Consider the following 26,610-nt stretch of genomic DNA (forward strand, 5'->3'; position numbering starts at 1 on the left):
CTGTATTCCTTTCTAGATTTTTCTTTGTGCATGTTTTGGTAGCATGTTGCTGGTGGCTGCCAAATATTCCAATATATGGCTTATCATATTTACTTATGTCCTTGCTGTAAAGCAAATTCCAATGCCGATTAACCAAACACTTTCTTCATTCATTGCTTTCTCATGTATGTATTTCCTTTTTCTTCAGGACAGGGATCACCAGACAATTTACTGGCAACTTCACAAGACTGGCTTCCTTCCTTCCCTCCCTCCCTTCCTTCCTTCTTCTCTTTCTGTCTCTCTCTCTTTTTTTTTTTTTTTTTGGCAGAGTCTTGCTGTGTTGCCCAGACTGGAGTGCAGTGGCACAATCATGGCTCACTGCAGCCTTGACTTCCCAGGCTCAAGCAATCCTTTCACCTCAGCCTCCTGAGTAGCTGGGACTACAGGCATGTGCCACCATGCCCAGATTTTTTTTTTTTTTGTAGAGTTAGGGTTTCACCATGTTGCCCAGGCTAGTCTCTCAGGCGATCTTCCTGCCTCAGCTTCCCAAAGTGCTGGGATTACAGGCGTGAACACTTTCTTTCTGTCTTTTAGTACAGCGACTTCAAAATCTATCCGAGTGGTGTTATTTCTTCCTCTGTATATACAAACAAGTTCTCATCTTTCAAATGCAGTCACTTTGAAGTGAAAATGTCCCCAGGAACTTACCATCTAAAATATCTACTATGACACAGATATTCATGCACAAGGAAGCCTGTAGCGCCTGCAAAGAGGCTACATGAAATCAAGAAATCATTTCTAATATAAACAGTAATTGCATTTCTTCTGGTAGGTGAAATGGCTTCAGCAACAGGAAGTGAAACGAAGGGTGAAGAGACAGGTGCGAAGTGACCCACAGGCCCTTTACTTCAACGACCCCATTTGGTCCAACATGTGGTACCTGGTAAGTAGGACAGGACCTCTCTCTGCCCCAGGACACTTGCGCCACCAGGTCTCTGAAATGGGTTAATTTCCCCCCAATGAAGCTAAATTCAAACAACATCTCCAGACAGACACACTTCATCTTGAGGGTGTAAAACCCCTACGTCAAGGCTGTGCAGCACCAGCTTTTGTGTGGATTTTTTCTGAAACTATGCACACACCCTGGGGTGGGGGCTCTTTGAGAGGGGAGGCGATTTGATGCAGGCTGTATGACTAAATGGCAAACCCCAGCCCCTGGACAGAGCTCCTGTTGGGAGGCGATGCCCTGGGAAAGTGATAGATTGCAGGTGCAGAAAAAGCAAGGGAGCGCTCTGCATGAGTCTCGACCTGACTGGGAAAGAGCATCTCTGCTGTATAAGCAGGGATAGGTGTTCCCTCCTTATTTACTTGCAAGCCTAAGCGTCTTCCTGTGGGGTGTGCACTGAGTGTCAGTTCTGCATCTGGAATGTCCATGGTGGGGGGACTTTGTGTCTTCTGTGCTTACAGCATTGTGGCGACAAGAACAGTCGCTGCCGGTCAGAAATGAATGTCCAGGCAGCGTGGAAGAGGGGCTACACAGGAAAAAATGTGGTGGTCACCATCCTCGATGATGGCATAGAGAGGAATCACCCTGACCTGGCCCCAAATTATGTAAGTCAATCCTTGGAACTGACATGCAAATATACTCAACTATGCTAGTCATTAAGTAAATGCAAGTTTAAAAACAGTAAGGTCCCATTCTCCCCCAACTCCCGTTAAGTTAGGCAGTAAAGAAAACTATGCTGGAGAGAATTAAGAAAATGAATATTCTACTACTTGCTACTGTCAGGGGCGAGGGTTTTGCAGAGGGATTCATCCACATGCTTGCAGAGTCACTTATACTTTTAGGAATGGAGCCTCAAGAACTAAGAAATGCATGGAGGGGGATCATCAGCATACAGATAGTAGCAACACGAACAGTGACAGGATGACAGCGTGAAAACATGGTCTCTAGGCCCAGAGTACCTCGGTTCCTATCCTGGGTCTGCAAATGATTAGCTCTGAGATCTTGAACAAGTTACTTAACTTCTGTGTGCCTCAGTGTCACCATCTGTGAAATGGGTTCATAAGAGAACTGGTCTCTCATGGAGTTATTGTAAGGACCAAATTAGTTAAATGTAAGGAAGCAAGCTTGGCGTATAGTAAATATGATAAATGCTTGAAATCCTCTAAGGGACCTGGGCGCCTACCAGTGATTAAGTAAACCATATTGTATCCATCTGACAGATCATTATGCAGCCCTTAGAAATGAATTTTGCAGACCATGTCAACAACACTGGAAAGCTTTCATCATATATTTTAAAAGGAGGATGTAAAATTATGTGAATACTATTATTACAGTCATACAAACAAAAGCATACCTATTGAAAATATAAAATTAAGGAAATTCTGACACACGTGGCAACATGGATAAACCTTGGACATTATGCAAAGTGAAATAAGCCAGTCACAAAAGGACAAATACTGCATGATTCCACTGACATGAGTGACTCAGAGTAGCCAAAATCTTAGACAAAAAGGTAGCATGGGGTTTGCCAGGGCCTGGGAGAGAGGAATGGGGAGTTAGTTTTTAGTGGATATGGGGTTTTGCAGGTTGAAGAGAGTTCCGGAGATGGGTGGCAGTAATGGTCGCACAACACTGTGAATGCACTTAATGCCACCGAACCGTACACTCGAGAATGGTTAAGGTGGTATATTTCCTGTCACGTATATTTTACCACAATAAAAACATGTAGGACATTATAGCTGTAGTAAGAGAGGAATCCCACATGTAGTTTCTCTATTTGCCAATAGAACATAAAATCCATTTAAACAGAGCTGTCATATGCCGCGCCATTTCTCCTCACTCACCAAGATTCCATTTCTTAGGATTCCTACGCCAGCTATGATGTCAACGGCAATGATTATGACCCATCTCCACGATACGATGCCAGCAATGAAAATAAGTACGTCACCACCTTGCCTCCTCTCCCCGGCTTCTTTTCCCCTCCCTGCAGCATCGCTATTGAATGTGTATGTGAGGGAGCTGGAGAGGCGGTGACTGCCGGCATATCTTCCCTGCCTGGGCGCTAGGCAGGCTTATCCAGGAGTCACAGCCCATGCCAGGCACAGCCCTTCAGATGTGGCCAGCGTCTGTGGAGGTAGCCTGTTCCTCTGGGGTGTCACCACTGGCGGGCAGCTAGAAATGTTTGCAACTTTCTTGGAATATTGTAAAAGAGAAGCCCTTAAGTCTAACAGTCTCCATGACCTGGTGTGTGAAGACAGCAGTTTGGTCTATTTGAGCACATAGGTCACATGCCTGAGCTTTTGTGACTGTGACCTTAGGAATGAGGTGGAAGGGGCATGAGTGATGCTGGATAGACCCAGGTTCAGATCCCAGCTCTCCCACTTACTGGCTGCGTGCATGCTGGGTGAGCTGGTTGAAAATTCATGTCTTGGTGTCTTAGAGACTTGTCCAGGCCAATGACGTCCCCTACCTCACAGGGTCACAGGAGGGGTCAGTGAGATGATGCGTGAAGAACGCACCCAGCAGATTCTCCAGAAATGGCAGGTGTTTTTGTGTCACTGTCACTTTGCAAGTGGAGGCAGTGGGGTGACAGAGCCCAGGTGACTTTGCAGTGTAAATGGCTGCCCTGGGCTTGGTCCTGGGAGTTCATTTGCTGTCTCTTTCCTTTCTCCATCAGCATGTCCCATACCCTGAGCTCTTATCGTTCCTCCAAAAATATTTAGAGGAAAATAATAAAAGCCTTCTTCCTCCCCACTGTTGACAAGATGCTTGCTGAGGGGCGTCCCTGATTATAGTCTTTTAGTTTGCGGTTGCTTTGATTCTGAGATTCACAAACGGATGCACAGGCAGTGCTGTGCAGGAAGCCTCAGCCACTGGAGTTCCACACAGCAAGCTGCAGAGCTCCCGGGAGCCTGCAGCGGCCCAGTCTCGTGCACGTCCCAAGGTGCCCTTCCTGTTGCCAGTGAGGATGCCTGGGGCAAAGGAGGAATGATCCACATACCATGCAGTGACCCTTGAAGGGTAGGATTCAATCCCATCCTGAGCCATCCATCGAGCTCTGTGACCCCGGAAATAGCCCTGGCCTTGAAGCCATGTAGCTTCCAGGGAAGGACAGATGACTCGCTTCCAAAGGGCTGCTGCCTGGGGCGATTTTTAAAGGCAGCTTTAAATTTGAATCAATGATTCCCATCCTCTGTGGACTCTTCTCAAAGATGTGCTATTTCAAGTTGCTCCTATTTTGGCCCCCGCTGGAGGAATTGACCCGATGTGGCACATCAGAGAATGGGGTCATTACTGAGGAAAGCAATTTGTTTTTCTGGTCATTTCTTCATAGTCCCCCAGCTGCTGAGTGTTTAATTTAGAGCATTCTTCCTCAGCTCCAGCTTAAATGGCCTTAGAAGCACAGGAAGGGCTGCCTCAGGGTGAGCATGGTGTTATAGGCGCATAGGGGATGAGGCAGGTGACATCAGCACCAGTCCGTTCTTTCATCCTGCCGGGCAGCAGGTGTCCATGCTGCCAACCACAGGAGACATGGGGCCGAGGTGGCGCAGCACCCACCCTACACAGCAGTGGCCACGTGCCAACTACACATGCTGGGAGAAGGAAGGTATAGGGCCACGGGCACTGGGGCAGGCACCTTCCTCCAACATGGGGGTCAGGGGAGGCATCCTGGAACAGGTTACCTTGAGTGAGCACTTGCTACATTCAGGATGCCAGGAAGGGCTGTACCCAGGCTGACTTGGTGCCTTCTCCCAGAGTGGGGTTGGTGATGAGAGGGGATGCAGGAAATGGGCTTTAATGACATCTCTGGGCTTCAGACAACTGACTCTCTTGTTGCATTGAACTGAGCCATACACTGAATTCGCTGAAACTTTCTGGGCTGCGTCCTCACTTGGTTTTTTCCTTTGTTTCAGACACGGTACTCGTTGTGCGGGAGAAGTTGCTGCTTCAGCAAACAACTCTTACTGCATCGTGGGCATAGCGTACAATGCCAAAATAGGAGGTAAGGCCGGGCGCGGCAGCCTGCGAGCTAAGGGGCCTGGGGCAGGGGCAGCTGGAGAGCTCCCTGTCCGCTGATCTCAGCAGCCTCCTGTCCTTTGGCCTTGGCCATGTCAGCAGACGCCTGGGCCAGAAGCAGCAGTGCCATCTGTATCATGGCCCAGGCAACTGGCCCACAGGGACTGGGGCCTCAAAACAGAGGAACTGCTTACTGTTTTGCCTGAAAAGCCATTGCAGTTCCCATCAGAAAGGTACTCTCTGTCCTCTGGTCCTGCTGGCCTGGCCGCTGACTCCTAGAAGGCTGCGTTGATTCCCCGCTGCCAATAGCCTTCAGTGGCTCCCTGTCACTTCCCAGACAGAGTCACAGCTTTCACCTGGGACCAGAGCCTTCCCTGGGTTCCGACTCCCACTCAAGCTTGCTGGACCACCTCTCCTGCCCCTGCCCTGGCCTTAGAGGACATTTGTCATAGTGTCCCTTAGACACATCTGGTCTTCCCGATTTATGCCTGGGCTTGAACCATTCCCATCCCCGCCTCCCCGTGCCTCTCCACTTGGCTCCATCCACCTGTGCCTTACGGCAGTTCATGCCTGCTCTGTTCTGTGAAGTGCTCCCTGGATCCAGCTCTCCCCCATCTCGTTTACCAGGGAGTCAGCTCTTCTTGGTCCCTTTACAGAGCAGCAGCTGCCCCTGACCCTGCGTGCATCTGGCCTTGCCATTTAGCTTCTCACACTGGCCAATCAAGCTGCCCTTGCTAGGATGAGGCTTTGGAGTAAAGTGTTGAATGTCTCTCTGTTCCCCATGGGAGCCCAGCAGTGTGACAGCTCAGTCACCAAGTGCTCTGAAGGCCCCTCTAGGTGCATGTCATTGACCCGGGAACTGAGCAAGTGGGGGCAGCAGAGAGGAGTGCTAGAGAGCCTCCAGGGACTGCGGCTTCACCCAGGAGACCTGTGTGCCTCTCAGTTCGAAGGTGCTCCTGCTCACTCAGGTGGCTGCAGTGGGAAGCCACCTTTCCGGGGCACTGCTGTTCCTGCCACTGAGCCTTGGTGAGGGTGGCTGCAGCCCCTTTGGCTGCACTTATGAGCAGTACCAGGCAGGGAGGTTGGGCCAAGGTTCCCTGGATCACTAGTCCTTGGGGGAATTTCTTGTGTTTCGAAAAGAGGGTCCTTAGCTTTTACTTAATTTAGGACTCTCTGCCTGTCTTTTCCCATGGAAATCTTGAAAGTGGCTTGGATTTTCATTTCATAACAGAATTAACCCCCAAGGGCGTGTTCTGCGAACAAATTAGGAGACTGTCAACTAGCCTCACTCCTTTGTGGATAGTTCTTGCACACTGAGATATATAAGTTCTCCCTGGAGCCTTTGACGATGGGTACAGAGCCCTGAGACGTCTCTCCAGGAGCTGTAGAATCGGGCCAACCTGGGTGCCAGTTCCATTCCCACCACTCACTGACTGTGTGTCCTTGGACAACTTACATAACCTCTCTGAGCCAAGGTTTCTTTACCTGTGGGGTGAAATGACCATGAGGCAGCTGCCTCCCCAGGTTTGTTATGAGGATGAAGTCAGATACCATGTGTGAAACCATCGGCTTGGGCTAAGTCCGCAGGGGATAGCTGAACTCCTCCTTCCCTCTTGCTGAGACTCTCAGTGGGAGAATAAAAACCATTTGTGTTGCTTTGAGTGAGGGGTGGACCCCACGTTTAGGGTTGCTTGAGCCTTGCTCCCCCAAGTCCCTAGACTTTGAGCATGGCATCCTCTGGGAGCCATCAGAAATGCAGAATCCCCACCCCAGGCCTACTGAGTCAGGCTCTGCATTATAACAGGATCGCAGGGGATTTGTCTCCAAGTGAGCATTTGAGAAGCACTGGTTTAGAGCACTCCCTGGGATCACACAGGTGGGTAACACTTATATCGTGGATTGTGGGGAGGAGTCAGTGGAAGTAACATGCATAAAGATCCTCCTAGATAAGGTGCACAGTAAATACAGCGTTACCATTAGATAGTTCTACACTCATTGCCAAACTCTTTCCCTACGTTTCCCAAGTCCTACAAGTGAAGGTGCTCCCTCCAGATTTGGAGAATGTAGGGATAGAATTTGGCATGTGTTTAAAACAAGAGTAATAGCAATGCACTGTGGGTTTATAATGTAGGAAGTTATATATATATATACATATATATACACAACAGCAGAAATGGTAACAGTGATGGTGAATGGAAACACTCTTAGATTTATACATTATACAGAAAGTAGTATAGACTGGGATAAGTTAGGATATGCATTATAGTCTCTTGAGTGACAATTAAAAATAAAGATAGGAAAAGGAAGAGCTCTATGGTCAGCTCCAGGGACATCCCAGAGAAATTACCTGTTGTGTACCAGCACACTCAGAGAGGGAGGCTGTGTTAGGGCACCCCACCCGGAGGTGGGCTCGGAGGGAGAACCAGGAGGAAGCGGGGTGGCTGCCTGTGTGGAGGGGCTAAAGCTGTTTGCAGCAGCTTTGGAGCCAGTGGCTATCACCAGATCCTTGGGTCAAGGCCAGCCTCAACCCCACACCTACCTCGCAGAGAGGTGTGAGCTCCACCTCATGTCCTCAATCTTTATGTGGCAGGCTGACCCCAGCCCCATGCCGCAGACCTAATTGTCTCCTCAGCACTCTCACGGGTAGTCAAGTCCTCTCATGTCAGGCTCAAGCCATACCCTCATGCTCTGCCCTCACAGAATGCCTGCTCTGCCGCTCCTGGGCTCCCATCTGCCCCTTTAAACTTCAGTACGTGGTCCTGTGCCATCTTCCTTGTTGGTTCCTTCCAAAGACATGCTGAGCTCCTAGAGGCCCAGAACTGTGGCCATCATCTCTTTCTTCTCTGTCAATGGCATACCCAGTATTACACATGCAGCATGTGCTCAACCATATTCAATGCATTAACTAAAAAATATCCCTGTTACACACATCCTAACTTATCCCAGTCTATCTGGAATTAATAGTATACTTTCTATATAATGTATGAATTTAAGATTGTTTCCATCCACCCTCACTGTCATTGTTTGTGCTGTTGTTTTTATATATTTTACTTCCCATATTATAAACCCACAGTGCATTTCTGTTATTCTTGTTTCAAACACGTGGTTGACTGCAAACTGCTTATGAAAAGAAATACACTTACCTACATGTGTACCATTCCACTGGTCTTCCTTACTTTTTCTAGCTTCAGATTTCCATCTTTCCATTTATCTTCAGCCTGTCTCCAGGCTCTTTGGTATTTATTGAGGTTATCTCTCATCTCTTTTGATATTTGTTGAGGTTCAGGTATGCTGGTGAAAGATTCTCCCAAATTTTATCTGAAAGTGGCTTCTCTTCATTTTTCTTAAAAGAAATTATGCTGAACATAACCTTCTAACTTTTTTTTTTTTTTTTGTCTTTCAACACTCTGAAGATGTTATTCTGTTGTCTTCTGTTATCCATTGTTTTGGATGATAAGTCAATTGTTAATTGTCATCCTTATTGTTGTTCCCTTTTTTTTTTTTTTTTGAGAGATGGGGTCTTGCTCTGTCACCCAGGTTGGATTGCAGTGGCACAATCATAGCTCACTGCGGCCTTAAACTCCTGGCCTCAAGTGATCCTTCCAAATGAGCTTCCCAAGTATCTGGGACTACAGGTGAACACAACCTTTCCCAGCTAATCAAAACAAAACAAAACAAAAAAAACCAACTTTTTTCCTTGTAGGATGAGATACTGCTATGTTGCCCAGGCTAGTCTCAAACTCCTGGCCTCAAGTGATCCTCCCACGTCAGCCTCCCAAAGTGCTGGGATTACAGGCATGGGCCACCGTGGCCCATCCCTATAGCTGCTTTCATAGTGTTATTTTTTTAGATATCTGTGCTTTGCCTGTGGCTCTAACATTCTTTTGTGTAGTTTTTTTCATATTAATTCCAGCTTGGGTTTTCTGTGCTTCTTAGTGGGTTATTCTTTTTAAAGAAAATTTGGGGGAAAAAATGTCAATATTTCTTCAAATGTTTTTTAGTTCCATTTTCTTTCTATTCTCTGTGGGCACAGTTATAGTTGTTAGATTGCTTAATACGCCTCACCGTTTACTGAGGTACTGTTCTTTTTTTTTAACCCTTTTTTCTCTGCTTCAAATGGGATGATTTTTATTGAACTTCAAGTTAACTAATCCTTCCTTTTGTTGTGTTCAGTCTAGTCTTTAAAAAAAATTTTCAGGGCTGGGCATGGTGGCTCACACCTGTAATCTCAGCATTTTGGGTGGCTGAGGTGGGTGGATCACCTGAGGTCAGGAGTTTGAGACCAGCCTGGTCAACATGGTGAAACCCCATCTCTACTAAAAATACAAAAATCAGTCAGTCAGGTATGGTGGCAGGCATCTGTAATCCCAGCTACTCGGAAGGCTGAGGCAGGAGAATTGGTTTAAACCTGGGAGGTGGAGGTTGCATTGAGCTGAGATCATACCACTGCATTCTAGCCTGGGTGACAGAGCAAGACTCCATCTCAAAAAAAAAAATTCAGATATTTACTTTTCTGTCTTATGATTTCCATTTGACTCTTTTTTTTTTACTGTTTCCAAATCTCTCCTGGGTCTCCATCTCTTCACTCATTATATCTATCTTTTATTTTAGACTCTTTAACATGTTTGTAAGAAATACTTTAAAGTCTTTTGCACTTAATTCCAATATCTAGGTCATTTTAGGAGTATGTTAATAATGACTGATTTTTCTCTTTACAGTGGGTCATATATTTCTCTTTCTTTGCATATGTCTAGTAATTTTTTATTGTATGGTAGATACTGTTACATCGTAGAGACTCTGAATTCTGTTGTCTTTCAATACCATTAAGTTTCATTCTAGCAGTTGGTTAAATGTGATCTTGTGGAGACCTGATTATTCTTTTTTTTAATGGTTATCTTTCTGATTTGCTCATAGCCTTAGGGAAAATCTGTTAGCCCCAGGATATAGTCTGTTCTCCTAGACCATGACCCTCTTGGTATTTCAGTGGAAAGCCTGAAATGTTTAAACCCAGACCTCTAACTTAGCAAGTCTCAAACTCCAAATGGACTGCCTGTAGTGGGCAGCAGCTGAAATATCTGCTCAGCTCATCCAGTCTCTCGGCTATTGTTTTCCTACTGGACTTCTTAGAGGGTTGCCCATGTATAGTTCAGGGTTCAGCCAAGTGATTGTGAGGAGTTTATATGTTCTCTTCTGTAGTTCTCTCCTTTCTGAGATTTCTCCTCTCGATTTCCAGCTGCTCTGACAGTCCCAAACTCTATCCCTTGACTCCTCTGGAGAATAAGATAACACCTTACTGTGCTTTAGTATTTGAGTTCTAGCCTCTCTGCACCAAAAGAAATGGACATTTCTCTCAAGAGGAAAAGTCATGTCAACTTGGATCATACCCAGTATGGTTTGTCAAGAATTGAATCCCCTGCCTACCCTCTGCCTTTTTCTGGTCATTCTTCAGTGCTCTTAAAAAGTTGATTTTTTCTAAGTAACTATTTTGTTCAGAGTTTATAATTATCATCTTTAATAAGAAGAGTTAGTATGATATATGCAACTCTGTCATTGTTGAACTTAAAACTTGTGGTTTATAGTTCTTTATCAATTAGATTGTGTATTAGTTATCTATTGCTGCGTGGCAGTCATTCTAAAAATGTAGCTGCTTAAAACAACAAACACTTGTTTTCCAGCACAGATAGTGGCTTTGCTGAATGTTTCTGGTTCAGGGTCACTCGTGAAGTGCTAGTCAAGCTGTTGGCTGTGATTGTAGTCTGAAGACTTGACTGAGTCTGGAGGATTCACTTCCAAGATGAGTTACTTACAGGTCTGTTGGCTGGAGTCCCTGATTCCTCACCGTGTGTACCTTTCCAGAGGGTTGCTTGAGTGTCCCCATAATGTGGTAACTAGCTTCCTTCATAACGAGTGGTTCAGGAGAAAAAACAAAACCAGATCAGCAGTGCCCTTTATGACCTCATCTCAGAAGTCACGCACCATCTCTTCAGCCATTCTCTGTGTATTAGAAATGGATCACTAAGTTTAGCATACACCCAAGGGGAGAGAAATTTGGTCACACCTTTTGAATAGAAAGGTGTCAAAAAACCTGTAGACATAGTTTAGCCAGTTTTCTTTGTAAAACTGTGTATTCCTTATAAATGTTGTCACATAAAAATAATTAAATCAAATGAAAGAAACAGAGGAACTGTCCAAATTATATTAAGAAATAGCCAGGCATGGTGGCTCATGCCTGTAATCCCATCACTTTGAGAGGTGGAGGTGGGCAGATCACCTGAGGTCAGGAGTTCCAGACCAGCCTGCCAACATGGTGAACCCGTCTCCACTAAAAATACAAAAATTAGCTGGGTGTGGTGGTGGGGACCTATAATCCCAGATACTTGGGAGGCTGAGGCAGGAGAATTGCTCGAACCTGTAAGGTGGAGGTTTTGGTGAGCCAAGGTCGTGTCATTGCTCTCCAGCCTGGGCAACAGAGCGAGACTTTGTCTCAAAAAAAAAAAAAAAGAAAGGAATAAACTCCTTCAGCCCCCAGTTTCCCTAGTCATGTTGCCTTCAGGTGTATTAGCACGTACCTTGGGGAGAAATTTTACACTCTCAGGAATCCACAGAGGCACATGCCATCTTCATTGTTTCTAGAGAGGGGAGTGGTGTACCCCTGTGTGTTCACTGGTCCTTGATGTCTTTCATTTTAGAGATACTTTAATTTTATATTAAGTTGTCAAGCAGTACAGTGATGATTTGTGCCCCCCTTTCATATATAATTTTTTAATAAAAATCTGTTTAAAGTTTTTATGGGCTGGGCATAGTGGTTCACACTTGTAATCCCAGCACTTTAGGGATCAAGGCAGGAAGACCTCTTGAGCCCAGAAATTTGAGACCAACCTGGTCAACATGGTGTGATACCCTGTCTCTACAAAAACTTTGGAAAATTTAGCCAGGCAAGGTGGCGGGGGCCTGTAGTCCCAGCTACTTGGGAGGCTGAGGTGAGAGGACTGCATAAGCCTAGGAGGTCGAGACTGCAGTGAGCCATGGTTGCGTCATTGCACTCCAGCCTGGGTGACAGAGTGAGACCCTGTCTCAAAAAAAACAAAGTAAAGTTCTTATGATGTCAAATTTGTTCGTCTTCCTTCATGATTCTTGAGTTTGGGATCTTGCCCAAGATAGTAAACCTATTCTGTATTTCCTCTAAAAACTTACAGTTTTAGGACAGTAGTTTCTGTTAAAACTTTTGTGGTTTTCTCTTTTCTGTTTAACTTATTTTTTCTTTTTTCTTTTTTTTTTTTTTGAGACAGAGGCTCACTCTGTCACCCAGGCTGGAGTGCAGCAGCCCAATCTCTGCTCACTGCAACCTCCGCCTCCTGGGTTCAAGCGATTCTCCTGCCTCAGCCTCCCAAGTACCTGGGATTACAGGTGCCCGCCACCATGCCTGGCTAATTTTTCTGTATTTTTTATGTAAAGATGGTGTTTCACTATGTTGGCCAGGCTGATCTTGGACTCCTGACCTCAGGTGATCCACCCGCCTCAGCTGCCCAAAGTGCTGGGATTACAGGTGTGAGCCACTACACCCGGCCTTTTGGTTTAGCTTTTTGATCCATATGGAATTTATTTCTGTGAGCAGCGTGAAGGAGAGATCCCCCAAATCAATATTTGGTAATTGCCACATGTGGCGCTCATCACACCCTAGATCCCCATATGGACACTGGGTCTCCCCTTACGTTTCATTAGTCAGTTCCTTCATAAGCCCTAACAATACCACACTTTGAATTATTACAGTTTAGGAGAGTTTTGGGGTTTTGTTTTTGTTTTTTGGAAACTGATAGGGCAAATTTTCTCTTATGGTTCCTTTTCAAAAATTACTTGGCTATTCTTGCACATTTTCTCTTTCAGATGAACTTGAGAATCTGCTTGTCAAGTTCCATAAAAAAAAACAAAAACAAAAAAAAAAAAAAAACAAACCCTGTTGGGATTTTGATTGGGATTGCTTGGAAATTATAGATTAATTGGGGTAGAATGACATCTTTACAATATTGAGTCTTCCACCCAGGAGCATGGTATGTTTTTATTTCTTCAGGTCTTCTTTTACATTTTTTTTAAAGTTTTATCACTTCCTCCATATCGATTTTATAAATTTCTTATTAGATATAGATCTAGGTTTTTTTAAAAAATTATATTTCTAATTGGTCATTATTGAAATGGATATAGGAAAGCTATTGATTTTTGTATGTTGGGTTTTGTTTCTGGCCACCTTATTGATCTCTATGGGTGCTGTTGTTTTCCCTTGGATTCTCTTGGCTTTTCTGGAGAGATGTATGTAATAGCTATCTGTAAATATAATGGTGGTTTTCTCTCTTTAATATTAATAACTCTTATTTCTTTGCTTGCCTTCTTTGAATATGTAGGAGTTCCTGATGAATATTGAATAGTGTTGGTTGTAGGTTCTGCTTGATTTCTGACTTATACAGGAATACTTCTAGTTTTATGCCATTTGTCAGTGTCTTCCCTGTAGTTACCCTTTATCAAGTTGAGAAAATTTTATTATATTCCTAGATTTCTAAGAGATTTGATCAGGAATGAATGTTGAATTCTTAAAAGTATCTATTGAGATTATTATATTGTTTTTCAACTTTATTGTTTAATCTGTGTAGTGTAATAGGTTACATTAATAGATTTCCTAAACTGGGCTAGGCACGGTGGCTCACGCCTGTAATCCCAGCACTTTGGGAAGCCAAAGTGGGTGGATCGCCTGATAGCGGGAGCTCAAGACCAGCCTGGCCAAAATGTTGAAACCCCATTTCTACTAAAAATACAAAAATTAGCCAGACATGGTGGCAGGCCCCTGTAATCCCAGCTACTCAGGAGGCTGAGGCAGGAGAATCGCTTGAACCTGGGAGATGAAGGCTGCAGTGAGCCGAGATGGTGCCACTGCAGTCTAGCCTGGGTGACAGAGTAAGACTGTCTCAAAAAAAAAAAAAAAAAAAAAAATCCTAAATTGGAAATTTTTTCTTTCATTCTTGAAATAAGTTCCATTTGATCATGAGTAATTTTTTTTTTAATACATCTGCATTCAACTGTTGATATCTTCTGTGTGGTTTTACATCTTTATTTATAAAATGGATAGAATTACAGTTTGTTTTGTGATGTTTCTCTCTAGCTTGTTTATCAGAATTATGCCAGTCTCCTAGAATGAGTTAGGAAACTTTCTTTTACTGTGCTCTGAAACAGTTAATGTATTGTGGATAGTGCCTGATTTCTGAAGTGTTGGTAGAGCTGATTAACTAGTCTGATTGGATGTGGTGACTTTCAAAAGCACTAAACCTATTCAAGTTTTCTGTTTCTTCTTGAGGAAATTTTTGTAATTAAATCTTCCTAGAAAATCATCAATTTTTTTCAAGATTTTCAAATATATAATGTAAATTTAATATCATATTCTCATAATTTAAAAATATATCCTCCATTTTTATAGTTATAATTGTTTCTAATCTTATTTGTGACATCTTTTTTCCCTTGATTGATGAAAAATTTCTATTTTTAATAAAATAGGTTTTTTCACCTCAGTGTCATACAATATACCCATGTAATAAATTTTCACATATACCCCCTGAATCTAAAGTAAAAGTTAAAATTATAAAAAATAGTATAGGCCGGGCGCGGTGGCTCACGCCTGTAATCCCAGCACTTTGGGAGGCCGAGGCGGGCGGATCACAGGGTCAGGAGATCGAGACCACAGTGAAACCCCGTCTCTACTAAAAATACAAAAAATTAGCCGGGCGCGGTGGTGGGCGCCTGTAGTCCCAGCTACTCAGGAGGCTGAGGCAGGAGAATGGCGTGAACCCAGGAGGCGGAGCTTGCAGTGAGCCGAGATGGCGCCACTGCACTCCAGCCTGGGCAACAGCGCGAGACTCCGTCTCAAAAAAAAAAAAAAAAAAAATAGTATAAGTAAAAATAAAAAAAGGCTTTTTCAGAGAACTAGGTTTTTTTAAAAAATTGAGTTCCTTTGTTTACTACCTCATAAATGACTGCTTTTTCTTATTTATTAATTCCTTCAGCTTTTAAATTTATTGTTGTGTTCTAACTCCTTGAATGGAATGTGTATTTAGTTCTTTATTTTCAGGATTTTATGTGTTCTAATAAATAAAAATTCATACGTTCTCCTTTCATCACCTATTACTAGTTTAATTATATAGTGCTTTTATTGCTATATATTTCCAAATAATTGTACGTTTCAGCTTAGATTTTTCTCTTTAACCCAGGAGTTATTTAGAAGAGATTTATAAAATTTTTCAGTTGCATAGATTTCTGATGCTCCTTTTGTTGTTAATTTTTAACTTTATTACACTGGAATCAGAGAATGTTCTGTATAATTTCTGCCTTTTGGATTTATGGAGAATATCTTTGTGTCCTGATACATGTTCAGTTTTTGTAAATATGCCAGTGGATGTTTGCATTAGTCTGTTTTCACACTGCTGATAAAGACATACCCAAGACTGGGGACAAAAAGAGGTTTAATTGGACTTATAGTTCCACGTGGCCGGTGAGACCTCAGAATCATGGTGGGAGGTGAAAGCCACTTCTTAACATGGTGGTGGCAAGAGAAAAATGAGGAAGAAGCAAAAGCAGAAACCCCTGATAAACCCATCAGATCTCATAAGACTTACTCACTATCACGAGAATAGCACGAGATATATAGTAGCTTTTCCAGGCACATGGTACAAGCTGCTAGTGGATCTACCATTCTGGGGTCTGGAGGATGGTGGCCCTCTTCTCACAGCTCCACTAGGCAGTACCTCAGTAGGGACTCTTTGTGGGGGTTCTGACCCCACAGTTCCCTTCTGCACTGCCCTAGCAGAAGTTCTTCATGAGGGCCTCACCCCTGCAGCAAACTTTTGCCTGGGCATCCAGGTGTTTCCCTACAGCTTCTGAAATCTAGGTAGAGATTCTCAAACCTCAATTCTTGACTTCTGTGCACCTGCAGGCTCAACGCACATATGGAATTTGCCAAAGCTTGGGGCTCCCACCTTCTGAAGCCACAGCCCGAGTTGTACATTGGCTCCTTTCAGCCACGGCTGGCGTGGCTGGGACACAGTGCACCAAGTCCTTAGGCTGCATACAGTACAGGGACCCTGGGCCTGGCCCATGAAACTACTTTTTCCTCCTGGGCCTCTGGGCCTCTGATGGGAGGGGCTGCTGTGAAGGTCTCTGACATGGCCTGGAGACATTTTCCCATGGTCTTGAAGATTAATGTTAGGTTTCTTGTTACTTATGCAGATTTCTGCAGCTGGCTTGAGTTTCTCCTCAGAAAATGGGTTTTTCTTTTCTACTGTGTCGTCAGGCTGCAAATTTTCTGAACTTTTATGCTCTGCTTCGCTTTTAAAACAGAATACTTTTAACAGCACCCAAGTCACCTTTTAAATGCTTTGCTACTTAGAAATTTCTTCTGCCAGATACTCTAAGTCATCTTTCTCAAGTTCAAAGTTCCACAGATCTCTGGGGCAGGGGCAAAATGCTGCCAGTCTCTTTGCTAAAACATAACAAGGGTCACCTTTGCTCTAGTTCCCAACGAGTTCGTCATCTCCATCTGAGACCACCTGACCATGGACCTTATTGTTCATATCACTATCAGCATTTTTGTCAAAGCCATTCAACAAATCTCTAGGAGGTTCCAAACTTTCCCACATTTTCCTGTCTTCTTCTGAGCCCTCCAAACTGTTTCAGCCTCTGCCTGTTACCCAGTTCCAAAGTTGCTTCCACATTTTTGGGTATCTTTTCAGCAACGCCCCACTCTATGGGTACCAATTTACTGTATTAGTCCATTTTCATGCTGCTGATAAAGACATTCCCGAGACTGGGAAGAAAAAGACATTTAATTGGACTCACAGTTCCACATGGCTGGGGAGGCCTCAGAATCATGGTGGGAGGCGAAAGACACTTCTTATATGGTGGTGGCAAGAGAAAAATAAGGAGGAAGCAAAAGCAGAAACCCCTGAAAAACGCATCAGAATCTCGTGAGACTTATTCACTATCACGAAAATAGCACAGGACAGACTGGCCCCCATGATTCAGTTACCTCCCCCTGAGTCCCTCCCACAACCTGTGGGAATTCTGGGAGATTTAATTTTAGTTGAGATTTGGGTGGGGACACAGCCGAACCATAACAGTGTTTGAAGAGTATTTTTATTCTATGCTCATTGAGTAAAAAAATCTGTATCAGATTAGGGATTGCAACTGGTAGCCCATAAGCTGCCTTTGGCCTGCAGACATGTTTTGTTTGACTCACACAAGTATATTTTTGAAAACTTGAGCAAACATTTACAAATCACAGTATTTTATGTAAAAATATGGATTTGGGGCTTTCTGTGAAAGCTTAGCAGCTCTGGCTATGCTGAGCCCTCATTCCTTAATGGCAACAGTTGGCTGCAATTGCTCCTAACTCAAAGGGCAGTCCACCCATCCCCAGGTGGCCTTCACAGACCTGGCCGCTTTAGCTATTTATCCTGCCTGCCTGATACCTTTAGGCATCAGCCTCTGTCACCTGTGTGTTCTTTCAAGTTCATTCAAAAGTTCTGGAGTCTTTCTTACTTTTTGTCTACCTGATCTATTTCTGAGAAGGGATGCTGGTTTCCATGATGATTATGGATGTGTCAGTTTCTTTCCATTTTTGCTGTACACATTTTATACCTATGTTACAAGGTACATTACAAGGTATAATGAATCTTCATCACTATAAAATCCTCTCTGTCTCATTTTTGCCTTTAATTGTACCTTGGCTGATATAAAACCTGTACTTTGATTGATAAAAGTAGCACACTTGCTAAATTATGTTATCCTTTTTCTCATATATTCTTTATTTCTAATGTTGGTTTTATAAGCAGCATGTATCTGGATTTATGTTTTTAACACAGTTGAAGAGTCTCTTTAAAGAAGGACTTTGTTATATTCGTACATGTGCTGATTTCATATATCTTTGGATTTATTTCTATTATTGTATTTTGATCTATTTATCCATCCATCCATCCATCCATCCATCTGTCTACCAATCCATCTTTATGTTCCTTTTGCTGGTTATAGGTAGTTTCTTCTCTTTTCTTTCATTCTAATGGGTTGAAATTTTTACATTCTAAATCTGTTATTCTGTTACTCTTTAAGCATAGTTATTGGAATTTATATTTCTCTACAGTGTTTAGCACTAATCAATACTTAACTCTTTCACCTGAGCAACGTAAGAAACTTACCATAGCTCTATTCCTCTGCCATCTTCTCTCTGTCATCACCTCCTTGAATTGGGATCATTCAAAAATTTAACTCCATATTATTTTTAACAACTTTACATTATGCATCAACAATTATGTGAGCTTCAGTATAAAATCTAACTAATTTCTTTGGTCACCATTGTTTCTTTTTTCTTACATCTTTTTGTTATGTGAATTTTTTATTTTACTAGATTTTCTCATCTATTAAATTGTTCATTCTCAAAAGATATTTTGAGTGCTTGCTATATGTATGAATGGTTATATAGATAGTAAATTTTCTGAGTCCTTGAAGTCTAAAAATGTCATTATTTTCTCCCTACAAATTTGGCTAGGTTTTGACTTTAAGTTCAAAATAATTTTCACTCGTAATTTTAAAAATCTTACCCCATGGTCTCTGGAATTCAGTGTTGCTGATAAGGGGTGTCTGTTTGTCTCAGGTAAATTTTTTTTGCTGTGAAGTCTACTTTATCTGATATTAATACAGCTACTCCTACTTTCCTTTGATTAATGGTTGTATGGTATATATTTTTCCATCTTTTTGCTTTCAACCTGCCTATATTGTTATATTTGAATTGAGTCTCCTGTAGATAGCATATATTTGGGCCATGTTTTTATTTATTTTTCTTGTATAAAAATTTTATTAGAGAGTGCAGTATAGTAGAAGTTGCCTCTTGGTTTTTTTTCTTTTGTTGATAAACAGTATTTTACATATTTATGAGGTACATGTGAATGTTTTCTACATGCATAGAATGTAGAATGATCAAGATATTTGGGGTATCCGTCATCTTGGGTATTTATCATGTCTATGTGTTGGTAACATTTCAAGTCCTCTCTTCTACACTGAAATATTTAATATATTGTTGCTAACTATAGCCCCCCAGTCTGCTGTCAAACATTAGCAATGTTTTTAGATTCACTTGCCAATCTATTTTAATTACTGTATTTAGATAGTTAATATTTAATGTAATTATTGATACATTAGGGGTTAAGTCTGCCATTTTAACTTCTCTCTTCTTTTTTCTCTGTATTTAGTTTCTCTATTTTTTTTTCCCACCTTCCTGTGGGTTACTTGAACACCTTTTAGAATTTCGCTTGTTGTATAATGTTTCTGAGTATATCTTCTTGTATAGCTTTTTTAGTGGCTTCCCTTGGTATTATATACACGTAACTTATCACAATCAATTTTATGGATGTTGTCATTTTACCAGCGTGAGTGAGGTATAGAAGCCTTACCTTCCTTTATATCCCATTATTCTCTCCCATTTATATTTGTAATATACATACATCTCAAACATACATTCATTTAGAACCACATCAGACAGTGTTGTAATTTTTGCTTCAACCATCAAATGTAATTTAGAAAACTTGAAAGTAAACTTGGTGAATCTGTGGGTTTATATCTCTTGCCAAATTTGGAGAGCATTTAGCCATTATTTCTTTGAGAACTTTTCCAGCCCCCACTTCTTTTTCCTCCCCTTCTTCTTCTTCTTCTTCTTGTTTTATTTATTTATTTATTTATTTATTTATTTATTTTGAGATGGGTCTCATTCTGTCGCTCAGGCTGGAGTGCAGTGGGGTGATCATAGCACACTGTAACCTCAAACTCCTGGCCACAGGCAATCCTCCTGCCTTGGCCTCCAAAGTGCTGGGATTACAGGTGTGAGCCACCATGCCTGGCCCTTTTTCCTCTCCTCCTGTCCACTCTAGTGACATGAAGTTTAGATCTTTGTTATAGTCTCGCAAGTCCCTAATACTCTGTTCATATTTAAAAAATTTTTTTTCTTTATGTTGTTCAGATTGGGTAATTCTATGTGTATATTTTTTATTTCCTAGTTCACTCTTTCTTCTGTCCTGTGGGTTCTGTTATTGAGCCCATCCACTGAGCTTTTTGATTATTGTATTTTCAGTTCTAATAATTCTACTTGGTTCCTCTTACATCTTCTATTTCTTTGCTGAGACTTTCGGTTTCTTTATTGAGACTTTCTATTTTTTCATTTGTTTTAGGCATATTTGTAATTGCTCACCTAGGTATTTTTATCATGGCTTCTTTAAAATCTTTATTAATATACAATTAATATATCCTTAAAAGTAATTTTAAAAGGTAAACCTAAAAAAAGGAAGAAAATGAATAAAATGTTTGTCAGATGGTTCCAGCACCCCTGTTTCCTCCATGTTGGCATCGGTGATTGTCTTTCTTTACGCATTTGAGATCTTCCTAGTTGTTCTTGGAATGACATGTGATATTCCTTTGAAACCTGAACATTTTCGCATTATGTTATGAGGCTATACCTGATTTCAGCCTTCTGTTTCAGCTGGCTCTCTCTGGCACTGTTGCTGCAGAGGACAAGGGGTACCATTTCATTATTGCCAGATGTAGGTATGTCCAGGGCCCCCATTCACCCTCTGCTGATACCCAAGGGTGGGAAGGCTCCTCATCAGTGCTGAGTAGGGGCGGGGGGTCCCACTCCCTGTGTGCCTCCCATGACCCCACAGTGCAGGTCCCCTCATTACTGTGAGCAACAGTGAGGCTTCTGACTCTCCGCCAGGCATCCTGACACAACTCCAGGGGAGGGAGCGGACACTTTGTTACTGCTGGGTGTGGTTGGAAGACCAGGCTCATGGCATGGTATCTGCTGGCACCACGCAAGTGGACCCCTTTTGAGGTTGCTGGGGATAAAAGCCCTGCTTCCTACCTGCTGTTTCCTGACATGCCCCAGCAGCAGGGTTGGGCGCCTCATTTCATCCTCGCGTGGGTGGAGGTCTAGGCTCGCCACTCAGGCTGTGCTGCCGTAGGTGGGGGTGGTGCCACGGTTCCTTACCGTGGCATTTGGCCTACTTATTGTGTATGGGTTTTTCCATTTGTTCTATTAGCCCTGTCTCCTCGGGTCCCTCTGGTTTGGTTCATATTGCTTTTTAATTGGGTGCCCCTCTTTCTTGGGATTGGTTTTCCTCAAACATGGGCTGCTTCTTGGTTGTCCACCCCTGCATGTGCTCACAGATCCCCATGTGGCTGTGGGTGGTTGTCTGGTCTGACGGCAGGGGTCTTTCTGTGATGTGGAGTGGAGGGGCCTGTTGCTGGATAGCATTTCTGAGAGGGTGCTAGAAAGACTCCCCGCTCCCAGGGCATCATCCTGGTGCTCTGGCCTCGGGACCCTGTCTCACTGCACCAGCCTCAAGATGACTCTGCTGCTGTCCCCACTCAGCCTGGAGGCTGAGGCAGCTGACCTGCCACCCCGGCTCCTTACTCCGAGGCCTGTTTGGGGCTCCTCTTGTCCTTGCACACCTGGCCTGGCACCTTCCGCAGCTCTGGAATCATTCCCCACTCAGATGTCCTCCTGCTAGGACACCGCCTCCTGCTGCCACCTGATGCCCTCCACTTCCGGTCTTTCCTCAGTGCCTCAAGGCAGCTTGTCTGTGCTGATCTCGTTTCCCAGGGCTGGTTCAGATTTGTTCGTTTTAAGTTTTATTCCTAGGGATCCAGGCCCTGGGGAGAGGTAGGCTGCGTGCTCAGTCTTCCTCCTGGGTCGGGTGTCCTGAGTCTTTTCACTGTGATGCAGATGGTGACACCTCTTGCCGATTGCTGCTGATTGCCAAGCACTTGTAGTCATCTTTGCATCCAGTTCTTAGTGGGCGTCTGTGCATTGGACGTTCTCTTGGCCGTTTCTCACAAGGGGAGACTAACAGAGAGATGAATTGCCACGTCCGGGTTCACTCAGCTGCCAAGAGGCAGAGCAGAGGCTTGAGCTTAGGCCTGTTGCCCTGAAGCCTGGATTCCACCTTTGCAATCGTAGCCCTCTGATGCTAGGACATAACGGTGACCAGATGAGAACAGCTGCCACCAAGCCCAGTGGCCAGAAACAGAAGCAGAAGGGGAAGCCTTCACAGTGTATAACTGTATTCTTCTTGACTGAATTCTGATTCCTTCCAAGCATATCTTGGCCTCACCTCTTCCTCCCGGCCTAAAAAATTATGATAATGGGAGCAGCACAGGAGGGAGCGAGAGAGGGCAGCAGACATTTCCTAGCCTCTCTTCTCATTCATCCTTTCTTTGCTCTCTTGCTCTGTTCACTTTTTTGTCTTTTTAATTTTGGCCTGGCACATAGTTCTCCTTCTCTCTCTCTCTCTAATGTTCCTTCCCTCCCAGCCCATCTGCTTCAGGGTGGCATTGGTGGTGGGGGGCTCTCAGACGTGGCTGCCTCCACTGCCGTCAGCTCACCTACAAGGTGAGTGCAGGCTGAGCTGCATGGCAAGCCCTTCCTGCTGGGGCCTGCAGAATTGTAAAGGCCCTGGCCAAGCATAGTGGCTCACACTTAAAATCCCTGCACTTTGGGAGGCCAACGCAGGAGGTTCACTTGAGGCCAGGAGTTTGAAACCAGCCTCAACAACATAGTGAGATCCTGTGTCTACAAAAAATTTAAAAATTAGCCAGGCATGGTGGCTCTTGCCTGTAATCCCAGCCACTCAGGAGGCTGAGGCAGGGAGGTCTCTTAAGCCTAGATGTTTGAAGCTGCACTGAGCCATGATTGTGGCACTGCACTCCGGCCTGGGCAACAGAGCAAGACTCTAACTCAAAAAAAACAAAACAAAACAAAACAAAAAACAAAAACAGTGTGAAGGTCCCTCCTAGAATGCAGGCTGAGGATGTGAGCCCATCCACTGCACCAGGTCCTCCTGGCTTCGTGCCCCATGCGGCATCCTTAGAAAAGCTTGCTGGGGAGCCAGGTGTGCTGGCTTGGCCAGAGTGGAACCTGCTCTCTCAGGGAAGTTTGCAATATACAGGGCAGGTGAGTGGGGCCCTCACCCCTTTAACTTTACCAGGCTTCTACCCTTTAGCAAGTTCCTCACGTGTGCTGATACTTAACAAGATTCAGACACTTTCCTAAGGCAGGAGGGGTGTCATGAGGGACACTGCATTATGGTACAGTTTCCCTGCATTATTTATTTATTTATTTTTTTGAAACAGAGTCTCGCTCTGTGGCCGAGGCTGGAGTGTAGTGGCGCGATTTCAGCTCACTGCAAGCTCCCCCTCCCGGGTTCACGCCATTCTCCTGCCTCAGCTTCCTGAGTAGCTGGGACTACAGGCGCCCGCCACCACACTTGGCTAATTTTTTGCATTTTTAGTAGAGACAGTGTTTCACTGTGTTAGCCAGGATGGTCTCGATCTCCTGACCTCGTGATCCGCCCGCCTCAGCCTCCCAAAGTGCTGGGATTACAGGCATGAGCCACCGTGCCCAGCCTCCCTGCTTTTGAGAAGCATCGCCAGCCCACAGGGCAGGATCCCTGAGGTGGATCTGGAGTAGGCTGCATTTGGGGCCTGCAGCAAGGGAGCAGGGCAGCTGGAGACCGCAGGGAGCCCTCCCACCTGACAAACAGAAAAGCTCCCCAGCTCAGGCTCCCGGACATAGGTGCATCTTTTCAGAGCATGTTTACCCTGTTTCTGGGAAGGAAAAGTAAACAGCAGCGACCAGATTCCTGTTGGCATTTTTGCTCCATATTTTGATTGGGGAACTGAATCCTGTTTTTCCTTTCATAAACACAAAAATGTTAAGTACATAACAGCTAAATTAATCCATGCCCATAAATTGGTTAATTATGTTAATTCTGAGTCACAGAATTCAGTCTCATTAGTGTTTCCATTAAGCAGTTTAGGCTTGTGAGCATTTTAAGAGAACAGTTTAAGCTGTAGATTAATCTTCAAAGGTTCCCAATGCATTTTCAACTGCAAGAGGATTTAAAATGCACTGGGGGGTTTGGGGGGATTTGGTGAATGTTAGGAGCTGGTGCTGTTAGGGAGCGGGGGTTCCCCACTTTCTCGTCCCTCACCTCCCCCCGACACATCCTTATCCAAGGCCCCTGCCTGCTAGATCTGAGCATCCCCAGCCTAAGCAGGAGCCATAGGAAGGAGGAGATGGACAAGAACTGGCATAGCCCCTTCTGCCCTGTGTCTCCCTGGTGGCCGTGCCCTCCCCAGGCTGCCCTCCTGCAGACACGCACAGAGGATGGGTGAGGCTGGCTCTCGAATGCTGTGGGCTGCACAGATCTGGGTTCCCGAGATGGCTGCTGAGAGGCTTTCTTCCTGGGTGTACATAAGAAAGAAGCAAAGAGACAGGAAGAGAGCATGCTAAGTCTTAGAAACAAGCTCCAGGGTGGCCTTTGTTCATGGCGGCGTGAACGTCTCCTTTTCACCGGCCGTGTCTCCTTCAGAGGTCCATTCAGGACATGGGTTTGCTTTCTTTGCACGTGTGCCTCCTCTGGGGTTCCTTGCCGTCCTCATGTGCGGTGCAGATGTACAGGTGCTCCATCTGGCTCAGAAGCCTGCTGTCCTGTCCTGTGTCCCAAGCTGCCGGCTCTCACTGGCTCCCTGTGAGTGCCTGGGCCATGCACTTCTGTTCTCCAGCCCTCATTCCCTAGTAGGAAGACCATGAAAGGGTCAGCCTAGATGTCAAATCTCTAGATCATGGCTAAGGCTTTTCCAGTTTTATATTGTTCTTTGAAGAATCAACAGGACCCAGTTATCAAAGAGAGATCTATTTAAATATATACAATTGTTTTCCTTATTATTTAGGTTTGGCAAGGCCAGCTGATGAGGAGACCACTGTCATGCATTGAAAAGGTGGTTTGTTACAGTTCCCAAGAGGATGTGTCCCAGTACTGCATGCAGGGCCACACAGGGAAGCACTGGGGTCTGTCAGGAGGCAGGAGAGAGGGGAAAACATGGGCCAGAGGCCTTATGATGGATTCTGTAGGAAGGTGTGGGTGAGGCAGAGAAGGCAAGTTCAGAATCAGCTACTTTGAATAATTTCAGCAGACTCAGGGGAATAGGAGCTGTCCCTAGCTGCCTGACACCTGGCCTTGGGTGGTTAGGTTAGGGGAGTAGTGGCTTGGTGTGTGAGAGCCTGTGATGGAGGGGGCTGGGGTGCAGACTCTGGATTAGTTGGCTTGCATGTGAAAAGCACACTCCTGATGGGTAGTTTACTATCCCAAGACACTGGGTAGCCCCTGAAGGAACAGTCTCTCCAGGGTCAGCAAGCCCTAGATGTCAAAGCATCAGATACTGAAAATACAAGAGGAAGGGAAATAGATGGAGCCAGAAGAGAAGATGGGTAATACCGAAGTTATCCCAGGACCAGGACCTGGGCCTCAACTTAGCTTTTCATTAATCTTCTCAACTGCCTTGGCAGATAGATGTTATAGAAAACATGATTTAAAGAGGCTGAGACTATGGCCCAAGGTTATGCAGAGCCGAGATTACACCCCAGGACTCTCTGACCCCAGCTCTCTTCCCCCTACCATGAGCTGCTCTGTGTCTTGCCAGTGGCCCTACCCTTGCCAGACCACACTGGTCGTGGCCCTTCTCTTGGAGGTTGCTGGTTGAGAGAGCTGGCCACCTGTGTCCATGACACAGCTATGGAGATGGGATGCCAGACACATGGACCACAGACTGGGGAAGCCAGTCTTAGTTATCACAGGACCCGACCTGAGACAGACCACATCTCCTGGATCCAGGGCTGCGTGCAGGACATGCCCATAAGGGGCACCGCTGGCTATAGCTGCATTTCCACTCTAGAAGGAGGTGGAGTGGCTCCATCAGGGCATCAGGAACAGAACAGGAAGCAGGAAGAGATTTGGCTTGGTGATTCCCCGCGGGTCCCCACACACTTGATGTCACAATGGTGAACGTAGATCTGCCTTGACAACTCAGCAGACCACAGGTCCCTGGAGTTCCTAGAACAAGGCTGTCCTGTGGGGGCATAGTTAGCAATTTGAGAGTCGTGTCTATTGTCTTAGGTGATAACGAGGGTTGACAGAAACCTTTTAGGATTGTAGCATTTCTAAATAACTGTTGAAACCTTACTTGGCCCAGAATGGATGCTCATAGAACAGAATGTGCTATAGTTTTACTGAAAAAACAAAACAAAAACAAAACATAATTCTCTATGGACTTACTAAAATAAACCCAGGGCTAATGAGCAAAATGTGTTGGGGAGGCCTGTTTGTCACACTCAGGAAGCGACAGTCTAATTTTATTTGCTGCTGTTCATTGCTTCTGCATTGCCATTCATTTGCTGAAGGCAAAATACATTACTTCTCAATAAACAAAAGTGGGCCCGGCATGTCCCGCTCCCTGCCTTCCTCCAGCCGTTAACCACCCGGGCAGGAGGGCTGACTTGTATTGATGTGCATGTGTGCGTGCGTGTGTGGGCGTGTGGGTGTGTTCTTCCCATTGCTCTTAATGCTGAGCTTCCTAGAAAGTTTTCAGGGGAAAGGCTGTGTCTCGTGCTGACTGGGGCCAGCTGCATGTTGATAGGTTCACCTTGCCTTATACAAGCCTGCTATTTGGAAAGTCGAGACATACATTAGAAG

General features: G+C 44.5%; 1 protein-coding gene across 2 annotated transcripts in view; it reads left to right on the top strand.

The window, feature by feature from the left end:
- The window catches only part of PCSK6 (proprotein convertase subtilisin/kexin type 6), a 157,804-nt gene that overhangs the window by 30,415 nt on the left and 100,779 nt on the right, over positions 1 to 26,610 (top strand). For both annotated transcript variants that reach the window (XM_021940917.2, XM_031668291.1), the window contains exons 3-6: positions 812 to 922; positions 1,447 to 1,590; positions 2,848 to 2,924; positions 4,900 to 4,988. In XM_021940917.2, coding sequence (XP_021796609.1) covers positions 812 to 922; positions 1,447 to 1,590; positions 2,848 to 2,924; positions 4,900 to 4,988 — 421 coding nt within the window. The remainder of the gene's footprint in view (positions 1 to 811; positions 923 to 1,446; positions 1,591 to 2,847; positions 2,925 to 4,899; positions 4,989 to 26,610) is intronic.

Source organism: Papio anubis, chromosome 7, assembly GCF_008728515.1.
Source record: "Papio anubis isolate 15944 chromosome 7, Panubis1.0, whole genome shotgun sequence".
Lineage (NCBI taxonomy): Eukaryota > Metazoa > Chordata > Mammalia > Primates > Cercopithecidae > Papio > Papio anubis.